Raw genomic sequence first — 14834 nt, 5'->3', positions numbered from 1 at the left:
TAAGAGTGGGTATCAAAGCATCAGCATTATAGCTTGAGATATGTGTCCAATGGGACCTGACCGCTCACTTCGGGTTCGGACATCATTTCCCAAATACACTAAATGGTCAAAAGTAGTTGGATACCTGACCATCACAGCTATATGAGCTTGTTGGATGTCCCCTCCCAAAACATGGGCACTAACATGAAGTTGGCCCCCCTTTGCCACAATAACAGCTGTTCTTCTTGGAAGGCTTTCCAATAGATTCTGGATTGTGTCTGAGGAAACTTGTGCCCATTCAGTCAAAACAGCATTTTTTGGAGTGCCTTAATGCCAAACTCATCAAATCAAGTCTTTATGGACTTTGTACACAAGGGCTCAGTCATGCTGGAACAGGAAAGGGTCTTTCTCAAACCATCACTGCAAAGTTGTAAGCATATTATTGTCTTTGTAGCGTTAACATCACCCTTTACTGGAACTAAGGCACCCAAACCCTGAAAAACAACCCCAGCCCATTATCCCTCCTCCACCAAACTTTACTGTTAGCACTATGCATTTCGGTAGATAGTGTTCTCCTGGGTTCTCCCAAACCTAGATTCATCCATCAGACTACCAGACAGAGAAGCATGATTCATCACCCCAGGGAACACATTTCCACTGCCCCAGCGCCCAATATTGGCATGGTTTACACCACTCCAGCTGATACTCGGCATTACGCATAAGTGATCTTAGGCTTTTGTTCAGCTGCTCGGCCATGGAGACCCATTTCATGTATCCCCCGACACACATGGTGGCCCAGCTCTGTGAGTTTGTGTGGTTTACCGCCTTGTGGCTAAGCAAAAGTTCTCTTTCTAAGTTGTAGCAAAGGTGGAATTCTATGACAGTGCCATGTTTAAAGTCACTGAGCTCTTCAGTATAACATTGTACTGCCAATGTTTGTCTATAAAGATTTCATGGATATGTGCTTTATTTTATATGCTTGTTAGCAATGGGTGTGGCTGAAACACCTGAGCTCAATAATTAAGAACGGTAATACTTTTGCCAAATAATGTATGTGTTGGACTCCAGTCAAGTTCACATTACGGTTCTCACAGTGTGCTTCTTGCTTTATTTTACACTGTATTTCTCCTGCTTTAGCTTTACTTTTTACTTTATTCTTATTCTCTATATTTATAATTTTAAAATAGTTTTAATCTGGCATGGTGCAGTCTCCCACTCATGAAATTAGGACTTTATTCAGCACCATAAGGCCCATGATAGTGAGAAAATAGATGAAAATAGATAGGTAAATAAAACAGTGACTCTATTCAGGGGAGTACAGTTTAGTGCAGCCAAAAGGATGTTTGGATTTTTAGTTTTAAATTGGCCAAAACTGTGTTTTTATTTTATATGTAGTATGTTCAATGTAACAAAATAGAGTTTTAGGCCAGTACTACACAGCATGAGAACAGCACAGTGTAAAAACCTTATCTTGACTAAAATATAATTGATGTTGTTCAGAACCATTACTTGATTAATAAAAGTTAAAGTGGAATTTAAACTACTTCTTTTTTGACAGCTGATCATGTTATTATATCATTATTTTATATCACTTTTTTATTTATGGATGATGTAATGATATTATTGTCACTGCACTACCATCATTAGTTTTATTCAGCACTTTGGGTGATATTGGGCTAATTTGGTCAGTTTCTGACAGAACTGTGTTGGGCTTGGGTCAGTTTTTGTACTCAAAACTCAATGATGTGGTTTGAGTTGGGTCGGGTTTGTACAAGATTTTGTCGAGCTCAGGTCCAGTTCTGACTCCAAATGCGATGATGTGGTTTGAGTCTGGTTGGACAGGAAGTTCTCAGGCTGTATAACATAAAATATCAGCCCATCAGCATCAGCATGGCTGAGCTCATTTTGGTGCTTGGCCCCCAATCATTGCCGTCAGGCTAAAAAGCTCACTCACTTTCATTACCTCTGATTGACTGAGCCACAGTAGGGTCCTGCCCCCCAGCAGGCCCGAGATTCAACTTCTTAATGGCACTCCCTTGGGATGAATCAACTCCTCTGAAACACTGGACATTGCAGTAATTATGCTGGCAACCTTTTACCCATGAAGCATTTTCTGTGGTTGTTTCTTCATTAATTGATATCTGTTGCTAGATTCTTCACAAAAATGCCTTTTTGTAATAAAAATGTATGTTTTGTTTAATATCCAGGTTGGCAAAATGATGTTTCGATAAAAGATACAAACTTTTAAAATTGTGTTAACTTTTACATAATTACTATAATATATAACATACTACGGTTATTGCTATACTGTACTGTACTATACTATACTATACAAAATTAATGTTACAGTCAGGATTGGTTGACACTACAGGGATTCCCAATGGTCGTATGATTTGTTTGTGTAATGCGTGCTAGGTATTGTTGTGAGAGGACATTGATGAATGGACACACAAATTGATGAGGCTGAGGGAAACAATGCTGTTTCACAGAATATTTTAAACTAGTTTCAAGGCTGGAATGCCCTAAACAGATACTCTAGTCAAAATTAGCTCTTGCTATGCAAAGATAAAACACAGCTTTCTAATAAATTGATTCAGGAGTGGAAATAACACTAAAATCGAAAACAGAATACAGAAGATGTTTATGGCTAAACCTTTCCCAATTTGCAACTTCTTTTTTGGTGCAGCAGAAAAAAAAGCACTAATGTGCTTTATTAGCTGTCATCAGTGTTAATGGAATGGAAGGCTGACTGATGAGGGAGGCAGGAGTGATGAGCGATGTCAAATTCATTTGTCACATTCCAATACAAATGAGAACACGCAAATTGCATCCGGGGTCAATGAGTGGCTTATGACTCACTTTCCTCTCCCACACGGATGTTGGAGTATGCAGGGTTGTGTGGATTATAGTGTATAGATATTCCATGAGAGATTACATATTCAGTGTCCACTTCATTAGAAACACCTCCCTTGTTCAGTTGCATTGGCCACTTTATAGGTCCACTGTATAGATGTACAATTACTGTAGCCCATCTGTTGTCATGCAGAGCTTCATCATTGATCATTGACCAGTTTTATTTGTAGGCGACTCCTGAGGTGGTCTCAGTATGGTGGTCCAATTCAAGCTTTGTGAAAACGAAAGATCTCCAGTCCTCACTTAACACTTCAGGGTGCATAACATCATCTAATCATTCAGGAAATCTGGAGCAAGACCAAAAACCACAACTAAATGTCCATAGTCTTCAGTGATTTGATGATGGATATCACTACATGGGCTCAGGAATACTTTGACAAACTGTCATCAGTAAACAATATTTGTCGTTGCATCCACCAATGCATGTTAAGTAGAAGCCTCATAAACAAGGTCCAAAAACACCGCCAACTTCTCTGGGCTTGAATTCATCTGAAATGGACTGAAATGTGCATTGTGGTCTAACAGGACAACCTTTCAGATCGTTTATGAAAATAATGGACTTTGTCTTCTCCGGGCCAAATAAGTGAAGGACCATCCAGATTGTTACCAGCATACAGTTCAGTCTGTCATGGTGTGGGAGCATATTAGTGGGTAACATCTGTGCAGACACCATTAATGCTGAAAGATATAAACAGATTTTGAACAGATTTCAATATTACACATTTGAATTCTAATTCTCTTTGAGGTCTGAGTTCCAAAGGAGTTGTGTTGTGAACGACGGGTGGTCTGAGATTCAGTCAACACTAAAGAAGTACAGAAAGAGAAATGAATCCCTTTTAAAGGTCACTTACATTGTGAACACAAAAAGCATTGACTCCAGTTGCAGTTGATCCCCAAAGTTGACTTTAAAAATAAATTATATGTGAAAACACGTTTCTACGTGTTTGCTGATGCCACACCAGCATTGCAGTAAGTGACATATTATGAATCAATGTTCATATTGCTTTGTACATAGATATGCAGATGTCCAGTGGCCTGGTCAGTCAGTGCAGAGTTCAGTGCAAAGTTCACAATTACAAACATGCCCAGAGCAGCCCTGATTAACCCAGCTGTGCTGTCCTTCTGCAGGTGCTGAATGTGACACTGATGGAGGGGGAGGAGGTGGTTCTTGAGGATCTGGGGGGTCTAGAGCCGTCCATCCTGGCCAACGAGTCGGTGCTGACCAGGGGGCTGGTGGTGCGCAGCTCCAGCAACCAGATCTCCATCCGCTTCAGCAGCGAGAAACGGCACACGGCGAGCTCCCTGCTGCTGCGCTACAGAGGTAACACTTCACCCACAGGCACCCCACTGCACTCTGATACTGACAGCCACATCCCCTCAGCGCAGTGCACTGTAGGTAAAAGACAATGCCAATATTATAGAGGTTTCTTCTGAGTCACAACTCACAAGAAGATGAGAGCATTATGGCACTTTATTGATCTACTCACAGAAGTGCACATTTGCACCAACTCCACAAACCTCTAATAAAAGCATTAAAGGGTCCATAATGTGGGAAAAAGAAGTGGCTCTTTTGAAATGAAAGTTTGATGAAGGATGTTCAAAATGTACCGCTCACTCTCCATACCATAGTGTCTACAGATGGTTATTCTAAATAGAACCATTTCATGCTTGAATGGTTCTTTGCATGGTGAAATGGTCCTTCAGATTGATGGAGAATGTGTTTCATATGAATCTTTTTGAACCTTTTTAAGCCTGAAATGGTTCTAAATAAGTCATGGTTCTAATTAAACCATTTCCTTTACTAAAGAACCCTTGAAGAACGATCTTTTTTAAGAGTGTGAATGTGCCTTAGGCTCCATTCAGACTGCAGGCCCAAATGTTTGATGACATTGTCTTTTTAATGTGTGAGTTGGACTGGTTAGACAGAGGTTGCATTGCAGGTAACGGATACATATCGGATACATATTAGATTTTAGTACCACATATGATTTGTATTTCAAATTAGATTCGAAAATGTCCAATTTAAAGTGTTTCTTACTGTTCACATTGTCACAAAAGAACAGAAGACTAGATTTGGGACTCTTTTACTTGCAGTGTAAATATACACCGGTCAGGCATAACATTATGACCACCTCCTTGTTTCTATGCTCATTGTCCATTTTATCAGCTCCTCTTACTATATAGGTGCACTTTGTAGTTCTACAGTTACAGACTGTAGTCCATCTGTTTCTCTCTCCTTGTCAGTCCACCTTGTAGATGTAAAGTCAGAGACCATAGCTCATCTGCTGCTGCACGGTTTGTGTTGGTCACCCTCTAGTCCTTCATCAGTGATCACAGGACGCTGCCCACAGGACACTGTTGGCTGGATAATTTGGTTGGTGGACTATTCTCAGATGATGGCCACGAGAGCCGGCAGGAAGGCAGGGCCTGAACTCTGTGCAAGGACAAAGCCCTGCGAGGAAGACAGGGAGAGAACCATGAGGGGCAGCTCGCGGTCCCTCAGCGAGGCCACTTAATTTGCCTTATGTTCGACCCAGGTGGCCGAGCTGTGGAGCAGGGGCAGTGACAGGGAGGCGGAACAACAAGCTTTTGTTCTCTCTCGGCTCAGGTGCTCAGGAGCGCCTTAAAAAAAGAGCAAAGAGGGAACAGAAAGAGACAGAGGGACGAGCAGCAGCAGCGATGACAGAGTAAAGAGCTGAGAAGCCCAAGTGAGAAAAGAACTGAAAATTCTAGTTCTGAAGCCACTAAAAAGTGGCGAGCTTAGATTTTGGTTGTTTGCTTTGTTTTGTGTTTGTTTGGAACAAAAATTAAAGTTAAATGGCTGCTGCGACCCTGTACCCTGACTCCAGCGTCCTTCCTGAGCCTGGGGTAGCACAGGCCGTGCTACAATTGGATACAAAAAAAAGAGCAAAAAAGAGCTCCACCTGAACCACAACAGTAAAATCCTGCTTTTATTAATTGTGAAATATCATATCTGAAGATACCGTGAAACCAGTTATCATGCTGTCAAAATTTCATACTGTTGTAACACTTGTGGGTCTTCATATGGACTTTCGGGTTTTGGTAGGTTGACCACTTAAATGGCCAGGGCCCACCAGCGGGCCCAAGGATTCATTACACACTTCTATAACCTAAGAATAGCTCAGCCAGTTTGCACTGAAGTCTCTGTAGTTACTGAATAATAAGCCTTAGTAGAGATTTTAAGGAGTTTACAGAGAAATCTTTCCATGTGGAAAGAACAGGCTGCGGCCCGCTGACGTTCAACAGAGACAAAGCCTTCCTCACGCCTGATTCGTTCAGTGGCTTCATGCTGATGGCTCTCATCACTTGTAAACATGATTGGTTCATGTCAACGGCCTGTCATTCTGGGCTTGTAATTACATGGGAGAAGAATTGTGCTAATAGACATTTGCAGAACATTCAGAGAGCCGGGGAAATCACAGGCTCCTCACCACACTGGAGCTTTTTGTTTTAGACGATAAAGCGAGACAGAAAGGGAGAGAGCGCAAGGTGCGAAGCAGGGGAACGAAATAACCCAGCGCATGACTAAATTCTTTTGTTTCCTAAAGTTAATGAAGTATGACAAGCTCGCGTTCTTACACGCCTCTAATGTGCGTGTTGAATAAGATGCCATTCTCTCTCGCTCTCTTTCTCTTTCTTTCACTCTCAATCCACCTCAACCTCCCTACCTCTATCTCTCTTTGCCACTCACTCTTTCTTTCGTGTGCTTGCACTGTTATTTTCTCTTGATACAATATCTTTATTCTCTGATAACAATGAGCCACCGTTACACAAAAGTGACTCATGCAGTGTTCATTCTCTATTACTCTCTCTTGCTGTTTAGGCCTAAAATAGAGTGGCTATTTGTATGTCTTGGCATTTATTTTGTAATTTAATCTTTATTTTGGCAGAGCAAAAGCCCGTCAAACAGCAGAAATCCTTTTTATGGTGAGGTTTTGAGTGTTGTACAGTACTGGGCAAAGTCAGAGACCACCTATCGTTTATTCAATTTCCAGTCCAAACAGCCATTATGTACATTAGGTTCTGCACTATTTGAGATATTTCTGAGGAGGTTAGATATAAGAAAGTCAAAGGAAAAGGTGACAAAGGAGGAGTGCCCAAAACTGGAGTTTAAAAAAAAATTAAAGGATACAAAATAAAATGGGACTCCTAAAAACCACCTTCAAGACCTGGTAGACCACCAAAACTTTGGATGTATCTGAAAAGCAGAAAATGCAACCAACTTCTAAGACTGAACTTTGGAGGTACGGAAAATGATTCCAAATTATTTTAAGTCTCTTAAAAGGAATGGAAGCTGTAATAAAGGCAAATAGTGAACACACTAAATACGAAAATGCCTATTTTATATTATACCGACTGGCCACTTCATGAAGTATACCTGCTCTGTGGTGGTCCGGTGGGGGGTTCTGATCATTGAACAACAGGATTAAACAATGCAACGTCCAATCAGGCTTCAGAATGTGATGCAGTGTTTTATGGGAGATCCACCATCTAACTTTTCTACCTGCTTTCCTTGAGTTTGGCTGATCTGTAGCTTATGGCCTCAATAAATGCATTAGCAAAGATGACTAGCATGTGGATCTATATGACTAACAGATCAGAGATGAAAGCAAGTTTAAAGAAAACAGAATGGAAAGGAAGGTTTAATCAGCTATTCAGACACAGCTCTGGTTAAACAGCACAGCACAGCAGAAAGTGCTGATAAACATCAAATTCGGGCTTATTTTATAGATCTAATCATATAGCAAGAACTGTCCAATAATGAATGAGGTTCAAATAATGAGCCTTTCATTATAGAAAAACCTTCAGTCTGAAGTACAGAACTGAAACGCTACTCACTGTGAATGTGGAGCTTAAAGGAAAACGAGAGAATGACTTGAAGCAGCCTTGAAACAGTTAGTCTGTAATTTGCATAGCAAATATGCTAGCTGCATAATAACTAAACAAGTTGAATTTTAATAAATTATAAAGGAATGTGATGTTTAACTTATTCAAACTTCGGCTAGATTAGCTGTCACACCGATCAGGCATAACATTATGACCACCTCCTTGTTTCTACGCTCATTGTCCATTTTATCAGCTCCACTTACTATATAGGAGCACTTTGTAGTTCTACAGTTACAGACTGTAGTCCATCTGTTTCTCTGATACTTTGTTAGCCCCCTTTTACCCTGTTCTTCAGTGGTCAGGACCCCCACGGACCCTCACAGAGCAGGTACTATTTGGGTGGTGGATCGTTCTCAGCACTGCAGTAACACTGACGTGGTGGTGGTGTGTTTGTGTGTGTCTCACTGGTACGAGTAGATCAGACACAGCAGTGCTGCTGGAGTTTTTAAACCCTGTGTCCACTCACTGTCCACTCTATTAGACACTCCTACCTTGTCAGTCCACCTTGTAGATGTAAAGTCAGAGACGATAGCTCATCTGCTGCTGCACAGTTTGTGTTGGTCATCCTCTAGTCCTTCATCAGTGGTCACAGGACGCTGCCCACAGGATGCTGTAGGCTGGATATGTTTGGTTGGTGGACTATTCTCAGTCCAGCAGTGACACTGAGGTGTTTAAAAACTCCAGCAGCTCTGCTGTGTCTGATCCACTCAGACCAGCACAGCACACACTAACACACCACCACGACATCAGTGTTACTGCAGTGCTGAGAATGATCCACCACCCAAATAGTACTTGCTCTGTGAGGGTCCATGGGGGTCCTGACCACTGAAGAACAGGGTAAAAGGGGGCTAACAAAGTATCAGAGAAACAGATGGACTACAGTCTGTAACTGTAGAACTAAAATGGACAATGAGCGTAGAAACAAGGAGGTGGTCATAATGTTATGCCTGATCGGTATATTGTACATATGATGCAAATGCAAATAATACATAGCAGTATGACAGAAATAGCTTACATAAAGATGTAGATTGTACTGTAGAAATACAGTCATCAGCAAGCTGACCAGACTGCAGTGCTCAGACAGGCCCCAAGGGCTATGATTTAGCTGCATTTTAGCTTGCATTACATTCCATGGTGGATGACGAGTATGAAGCAATTCTGCCTTTGAGTGAAACTATATGCATATTGAAATGTCAAGGATCTTGTAATATAACCCACTGATTTCTGCAATAAGTCCTCATAAATGAAACGCAAACAATGCTGTAAGCTCCATGTAGCCAGATCATTTCAGAAGATACGCCACAGTGATCTGTGAGGAACAAATCACCTGTAATTATATTGAGTACACTATGATGAACTATAATTCTAAATAATTTAAGCTGAGCTGATAAATGATATATAATGTTTAGAATGAACAGGAAGGTGAACCAACAAACTGCATCTCTCAACTGTACTCCTATAAAAATCCACTTCTACACTAATTCTGTTTAAGACTGGCTTATTCATCAAAAACTACATTTACTAGGGTTGTCTTTTCTTTAAATAATTCACCATGATTAATTACATTATTTTGTGTAGTTAATTGTGAGACATTTGCTCAAATTTGATTCATTTGCCGTTGCTTTTGTTAGTCTGTCAGTCTGGCGAAGGTGCTTAAGATTTAATTTAAAAGCTATTTAAAACCTCTATTTGAACAAGAGCTCTACAACTGAGGATTCTATCATAGCAGTATATAGTGCGCAAGCAGCTTGGCTTCAGCCTTCTCTACCACGAATGGTTCAAAGGGTCAAGCTAGGAAAAAGCATAACGTTATCAAATAAAAAAGTGGTGTTAAAATTTTTGCACATTAACATGTTATTAATGCATGAACTTTGACATCCCTAATATTTACACAATCCAAATGTCTCTATGTTGCAAAACGTCAATTATACTGTTCCGGACACAAGTATTTTACCCAGTTGTGACTTTTTTAAAGGACCCAAATGCTTCCCAACAAGGCGCTTAGCAAAGTGATATCATTTCACCACTTTTCTTTACACAATTTCCATCATAAGTCATCATTACGAAGTCAAAACTCAAAGAAAACTCATGTGAAATATGAATTCCATTACTGTATTAGCTTAAGTGAAAATTGTAAGATAAGCCCTTTAGAGAGGTGAGGGATCGACTGAACACAAATGTTCTTTGCATTACGTAGATTGCATGGCTAGCCATCCATCCATCATCTAAACCGCTTATCCTTCTGGGTCACGGTGGGGTGCTGGAGCCTATCCCAGCTGTCATTGGGCAGAAGGCAGGATACACCCTGGACAGGTCACCAGTCCATCGCAGGGCAGACAGACACACAGACAGACAGACACACACACACACACACACACACACACACACAGACAGACACACACACACACACACACACACACCTAGGGGCAATTCAGCATGTCCAATTGGCCTGACTGCATGTTTTTGGACTGTGGGAGGAAACCGGAGTACCCGGAGGAAACCCACGCAGACACGGGGAGAACAGGCAAACTCCACACAGAAATGACCCTGGTCACCTGGCTGGGAATCGAACCCAGGTCATTCTTGCTGTGAGGCGACAGCGCTACCCACTGCGCCACCGTGCCGCCCCACATGGCTAGCCAATTGCACGCAATTTACGTTTTGTAACATAGGTTGTGCTGTGGACCCCTTTCTTTCTGAGTTGTGTGCATGATATTAATGCATTAGGATATATGATGTGGTCCGAAAAACCCCCACAAAATCCAACCCGATGCCTCTGACATTTGCGTTATTATTTCAGGCCTTACAGGGTGACTCAAAGCAGCGCACGCTGACCATATTTTAATATGTTTAGCATAACTGAGACATGCTACATCTTTAAATTTGAACTAAAAATTATGCATGGTGCAGCTTTAAAGTCATCATTAAATTATATATAATGAATTGGGCTTAATATGACTCATAAACTTGAGTTTTTTATTTGTTTAATTACTTTAACTAATAGCTGGTTGTGGCAGTGCAACATACTATTAGGCCAGCTACAGTGGAGAAACAATTTTGCACCATAACCTTTCTTTCCATATCAGATAAAAAGTGTTTATGAATAAGTAAATATTAGCAGTGTTGGCTCATAAATGCTACACAAATAGCTCTTAAGCCAATAAAGGGAATATCAATTAATGATAAAAGCCCTTCGTCTCCGCCAGCTGAGGACAAGGTTAAAGTCACCGCTGTAAAAATACTGTGGGGACCACTGATATAGATGGACGTTAAAAGTGCTCAATGGTTTCAAAGGCCTTGCAAGACAACAACAGAAAGAGAATTTCCTTATTATCAAGAGCACGTTCAACATCATTAACAACAAGCAGAGCTGCAGAGATAGAAATGCAAAGTTCACCTCCGGGTCCTGCCGACTCATTTCTCCATTCAGAAGTAAACTGTGAATAAATGTTATTAGTTCTCTGCTGAGAATTCTGCGAACTGCCAGTCGTGTAATTCTTCAGGGACAGATAGGCCTGAAAGATTTATGTATCTGTGAGGAGCGACTGTAGAATATAAGCACGTCAGAGAGTCAAGGCAAACAAGGCCTTTCAGAGAAGCCCCTGGGTAAGAAACCAAGAAGGAGGATGACTGAGCTTTACTCTTTTTTCATTGTTAACACTTTTCTTAGCAGGAGAATGTATAATTCAGACTGCTTTAACTTAAAAATACAGATACATCTACTGTCTACATTGTAGTCCACTCACTGGCCACTTGATCAGGTCCACCTACCTTATAGGTCCATTATACAAGTATACAGATGCACAGTTACATACTGTAGCCCACCTGTTGAGGCACAATTTGTCAGCCCCACTCAACCCCATCATTGGTCAATGTCTGATCACAGGGCCGCTAGCCTTGCTGGGCCAGAAGTATCTCATAACAGGAATACTTGTTGGACTTTGGTTGCTGAAACATCACAAACAAGGGTAGGCCCCCTCTAAAACCCACCCCAAACGTCCTGTAGTCTGTAGTCTTTGTAACGAGTAGAATCAATAACACAAGCAAAGCAAGCTAGCTAGCGAACCGCTATCATTAGCCAACAGAACTGCTTTCCCTTGCAAATGCTAACGTTTATTTTTACTGTGTGTAATGTGTGGATGCGTTCCCACCCATGTTTAGCCCAAAATTTATCATGGTGGTCCGCGGATGTTCACATGCACTGGAGTTTTTGGATGTTTATTTCAGCCGTGCTATCTCACATTGGGCTAACGACAGGCTTGTTTTCCATTGGACAGTGCTGATGATACTTTGAGCTTCACCATCATGAGGTGTTGGATTGTTTTAGAAACGTTGTGCTCTGTTCCCACCCTGATAAGTCTACATCCATACCAACATTTAGCCCAAAAATAATCATAATTGTCCCCAGATAGTCAGATTTCTTAACTGAAATTTTCTGGTGGCACTTCTTGGAATCGTCAGCATGTAGAAAAGCATAGCAACAGATTTGTTCATCACATCTGTCCAAATGTGCGCTCAACAGTTGACTGGACATTCTGCACAGATGCACAGTCATGCTCTATGATTTATATGTGTGTTTATGACATCCAAAACTGTAAAAGCTACAGTAATGTGGTAACGCTGCTGTGGGTGCAGGGTTTTATGTCAGTCCCTGACCTCCCTCTTTCTCTCAGATTGGTGTTAAACATTATTGCTGTGTAAAATGCTTTTACTGTGCCACTGTTAAATGCGGCATCTATCTGAAAAGAGGCTGAAATCATTACTTTGGGGGGGTTAGGGATTGGCAACCCAGGCGCTGGCTCGGAGAGAACGATGTTTCTTCAGTTTAAAAGCCCGCCTCAGATTTGCTGTGCTGATTTTGCCTCCCCGTCGCTTCCTCATCTCAGAGCTGTTAGGGTGAATGAGTGTGTGAGTTTGCATTTGAGTCATGCATTATTGATTGCACATGCTTCTCACAGAGGGGGCACTGAGGCTTTTGTGAACCTGTTTGTTTTAAAGAACACTGTTTTTATGTAGAATCAAATTTAAGTTTGAATGACCACATATACAGATCCAATTCCAAAGAAGTTGGGCAGCATGTGTTCCTCCAAAATGCATGTGTACCCCTCAGTATTAATGGTGCCTTCACAGATGTGCAAGTTACCAACTAACAGACTCCTATACAATGACAGAGACTGGCTTTTGAACTTTACATCTGTCCTGGGGAACACAATGTCCATTTTTTCCAAAAACAATCTGTTAGGTGGACTCATCAGACCACAGCACAAGTTTCCACTTTGCATCAATTCATCTCGGATGAGCTTTAGCCCAGAGAAGTCAGCAGCGTTTCTGGATGTTGTTAGTATATGGTGTCCACTTTGTTTAGTACAGTCTTAACTTGTATTTGTAGATGCACTGAAGAACTTTGTTTAATTATCCACTACTATGAATTCATCATAGTGATCATCATTCATTAAGGTGCAAACAAAGTCATTCAGATTGGTTTGATGCAAAATACTGCACTCCAGAGAAACTTGACAGTTTGGATTTCTTACAGTAGTGATAATAGGCACCAACACAATATAACATTTTTTTTTACTGTGCAAAAGAGCCAGGCACCCTACACTCAATACTGCAAAGTGAAAACATTTAGCAAGTTAGCAAGTGAAAACATTTCAAATCTAGTCAATATATATAATATTTCTTATTATGAAATTTGTGCAAGAATGTTATGTGATAATTTAATCTATTTCTAAACATTTTGACTTATATTAAGTGATTTTATCTAGTGAAATTGACTCCATTGGCAGATTATTTTTCGTATTTTGAGTTATAATGCAGATAATTTTGCTAATTTCAAGAATTAATGCTTAAAACAAGTACAATTATCTGCCAATAAGACACTTTCATAATTTAAAATGACTTAAAACAAGCATAAATGTCTAGAAATAAGTTAAACAATCTTAGAATTCTTAAAACAATCTCATAAATATTTAGATATACTGGCTACTTTTTGGATGTTTTGACTTGCTAAGATATTTTTTGCAGTGAAAACCATAGAACTGGCTCTTGTACATGTTAAGAAAACCAAAAATCAAGTTGATATTAATTGAGTTGACCCATTTTAAAAATCCACTTAAAGTGTTAACATTGAAAGAACAGAATTATCCCAAACTTTAATCAAGTTAAATAAAACAGAATGAATTGTGTTTTTCCAGTGGAATTTCCACCTGCTATTTAGATGTATACCCAAAAAAGTTAACTTAAAATCAAATGTAACCCACATTACTCAGATAATTAAGTCACATATTCAAATTGGACCTTTGAGTGGAGTCAGTGTGGAAATTAGTTTAGCCTGTTGATGTTAGCAGACAGACAAAATACTATTGGCACATTGGCTCTGCGTATTGGGCATGTCTTTCCTCATGTTGTACTGACCGTCTCTGTGTTGTCTTTCCCAAGAGTGATTGCTTATATTTTATGTTTTAGTTTATTACCTAGTCTTATTATTGTAGGCCCTAATAGTGCATTACAATTTTCTCTATTGACTGAGACTAATGAAAGTTATTAACTCCAGTAAATCAAGTTAAGTGAACTTTAATGAGTTGAGTTGGAAAATGTAGTAGGAGATTAAATTCAGCCAGTTTTAGTAAATCATGTTGGATCAACAAAATCACCACTTAATTGTATGAAAATTCTTTCCATAGCTCAATTAAGTTCAGGTAAAAATGATTTTTATGTGTAATGGTAAAATGGTGATAAATCTATTTTGCCTGCATGTAGCCTTCCACCATGAGTGCATTTTAAAAAAAAATATATTATACGCCAAAATTTTATCTTAAAACTCATAAAACAATTTCCCCTCTCGTACTCATAACCATTTCATGTGATAAGTTCCTGTGAGGTAGCTTTCAGAGGCAGACGTCTGGTTCCTATCACCACAACTGAGAACAATTCTCAGGTTTCTCTAGAGCGGAGCATTTTACATCAAACCTCTAAATGACTTTGTTTACATCTTATGATTTAATTATGCAGAAATTCTGAGATGAAATCTC

General features: G+C 40.1%; 1 protein-coding gene across 1 annotated transcript in view; it reads left to right on the top strand.

Moving 5' to 3' along the window:
* sez6a (seizure related 6 homolog a) overlaps positions 1–14834 on the top strand; it is a 240819-nt gene that overhangs the window by 160269 nt on the left and 65716 nt on the right. Inside the window, 1 exon segment of the mRNA XM_036595719.1 lies at positions 4021–4213. Within this exon segment, the coding sequence (XP_036451612.1) occupies positions 4021–4213 (193 nt within the window).

This window comes from Colossoma macropomum, unplaced genomic scaffold (assembly GCF_904425465.1).
Source record: "Colossoma macropomum unplaced genomic scaffold, Colossoma_macropomum, whole genome shotgun sequence".
NCBI lineage: Eukaryota > Metazoa > Chordata > Actinopteri > Characiformes > Serrasalmidae > Colossoma > Colossoma macropomum.
The sequence above is the reverse complement of the archived record's forward strand: the minus strand, read 5'-3'. Positions and strand labels throughout refer to the sequence as shown.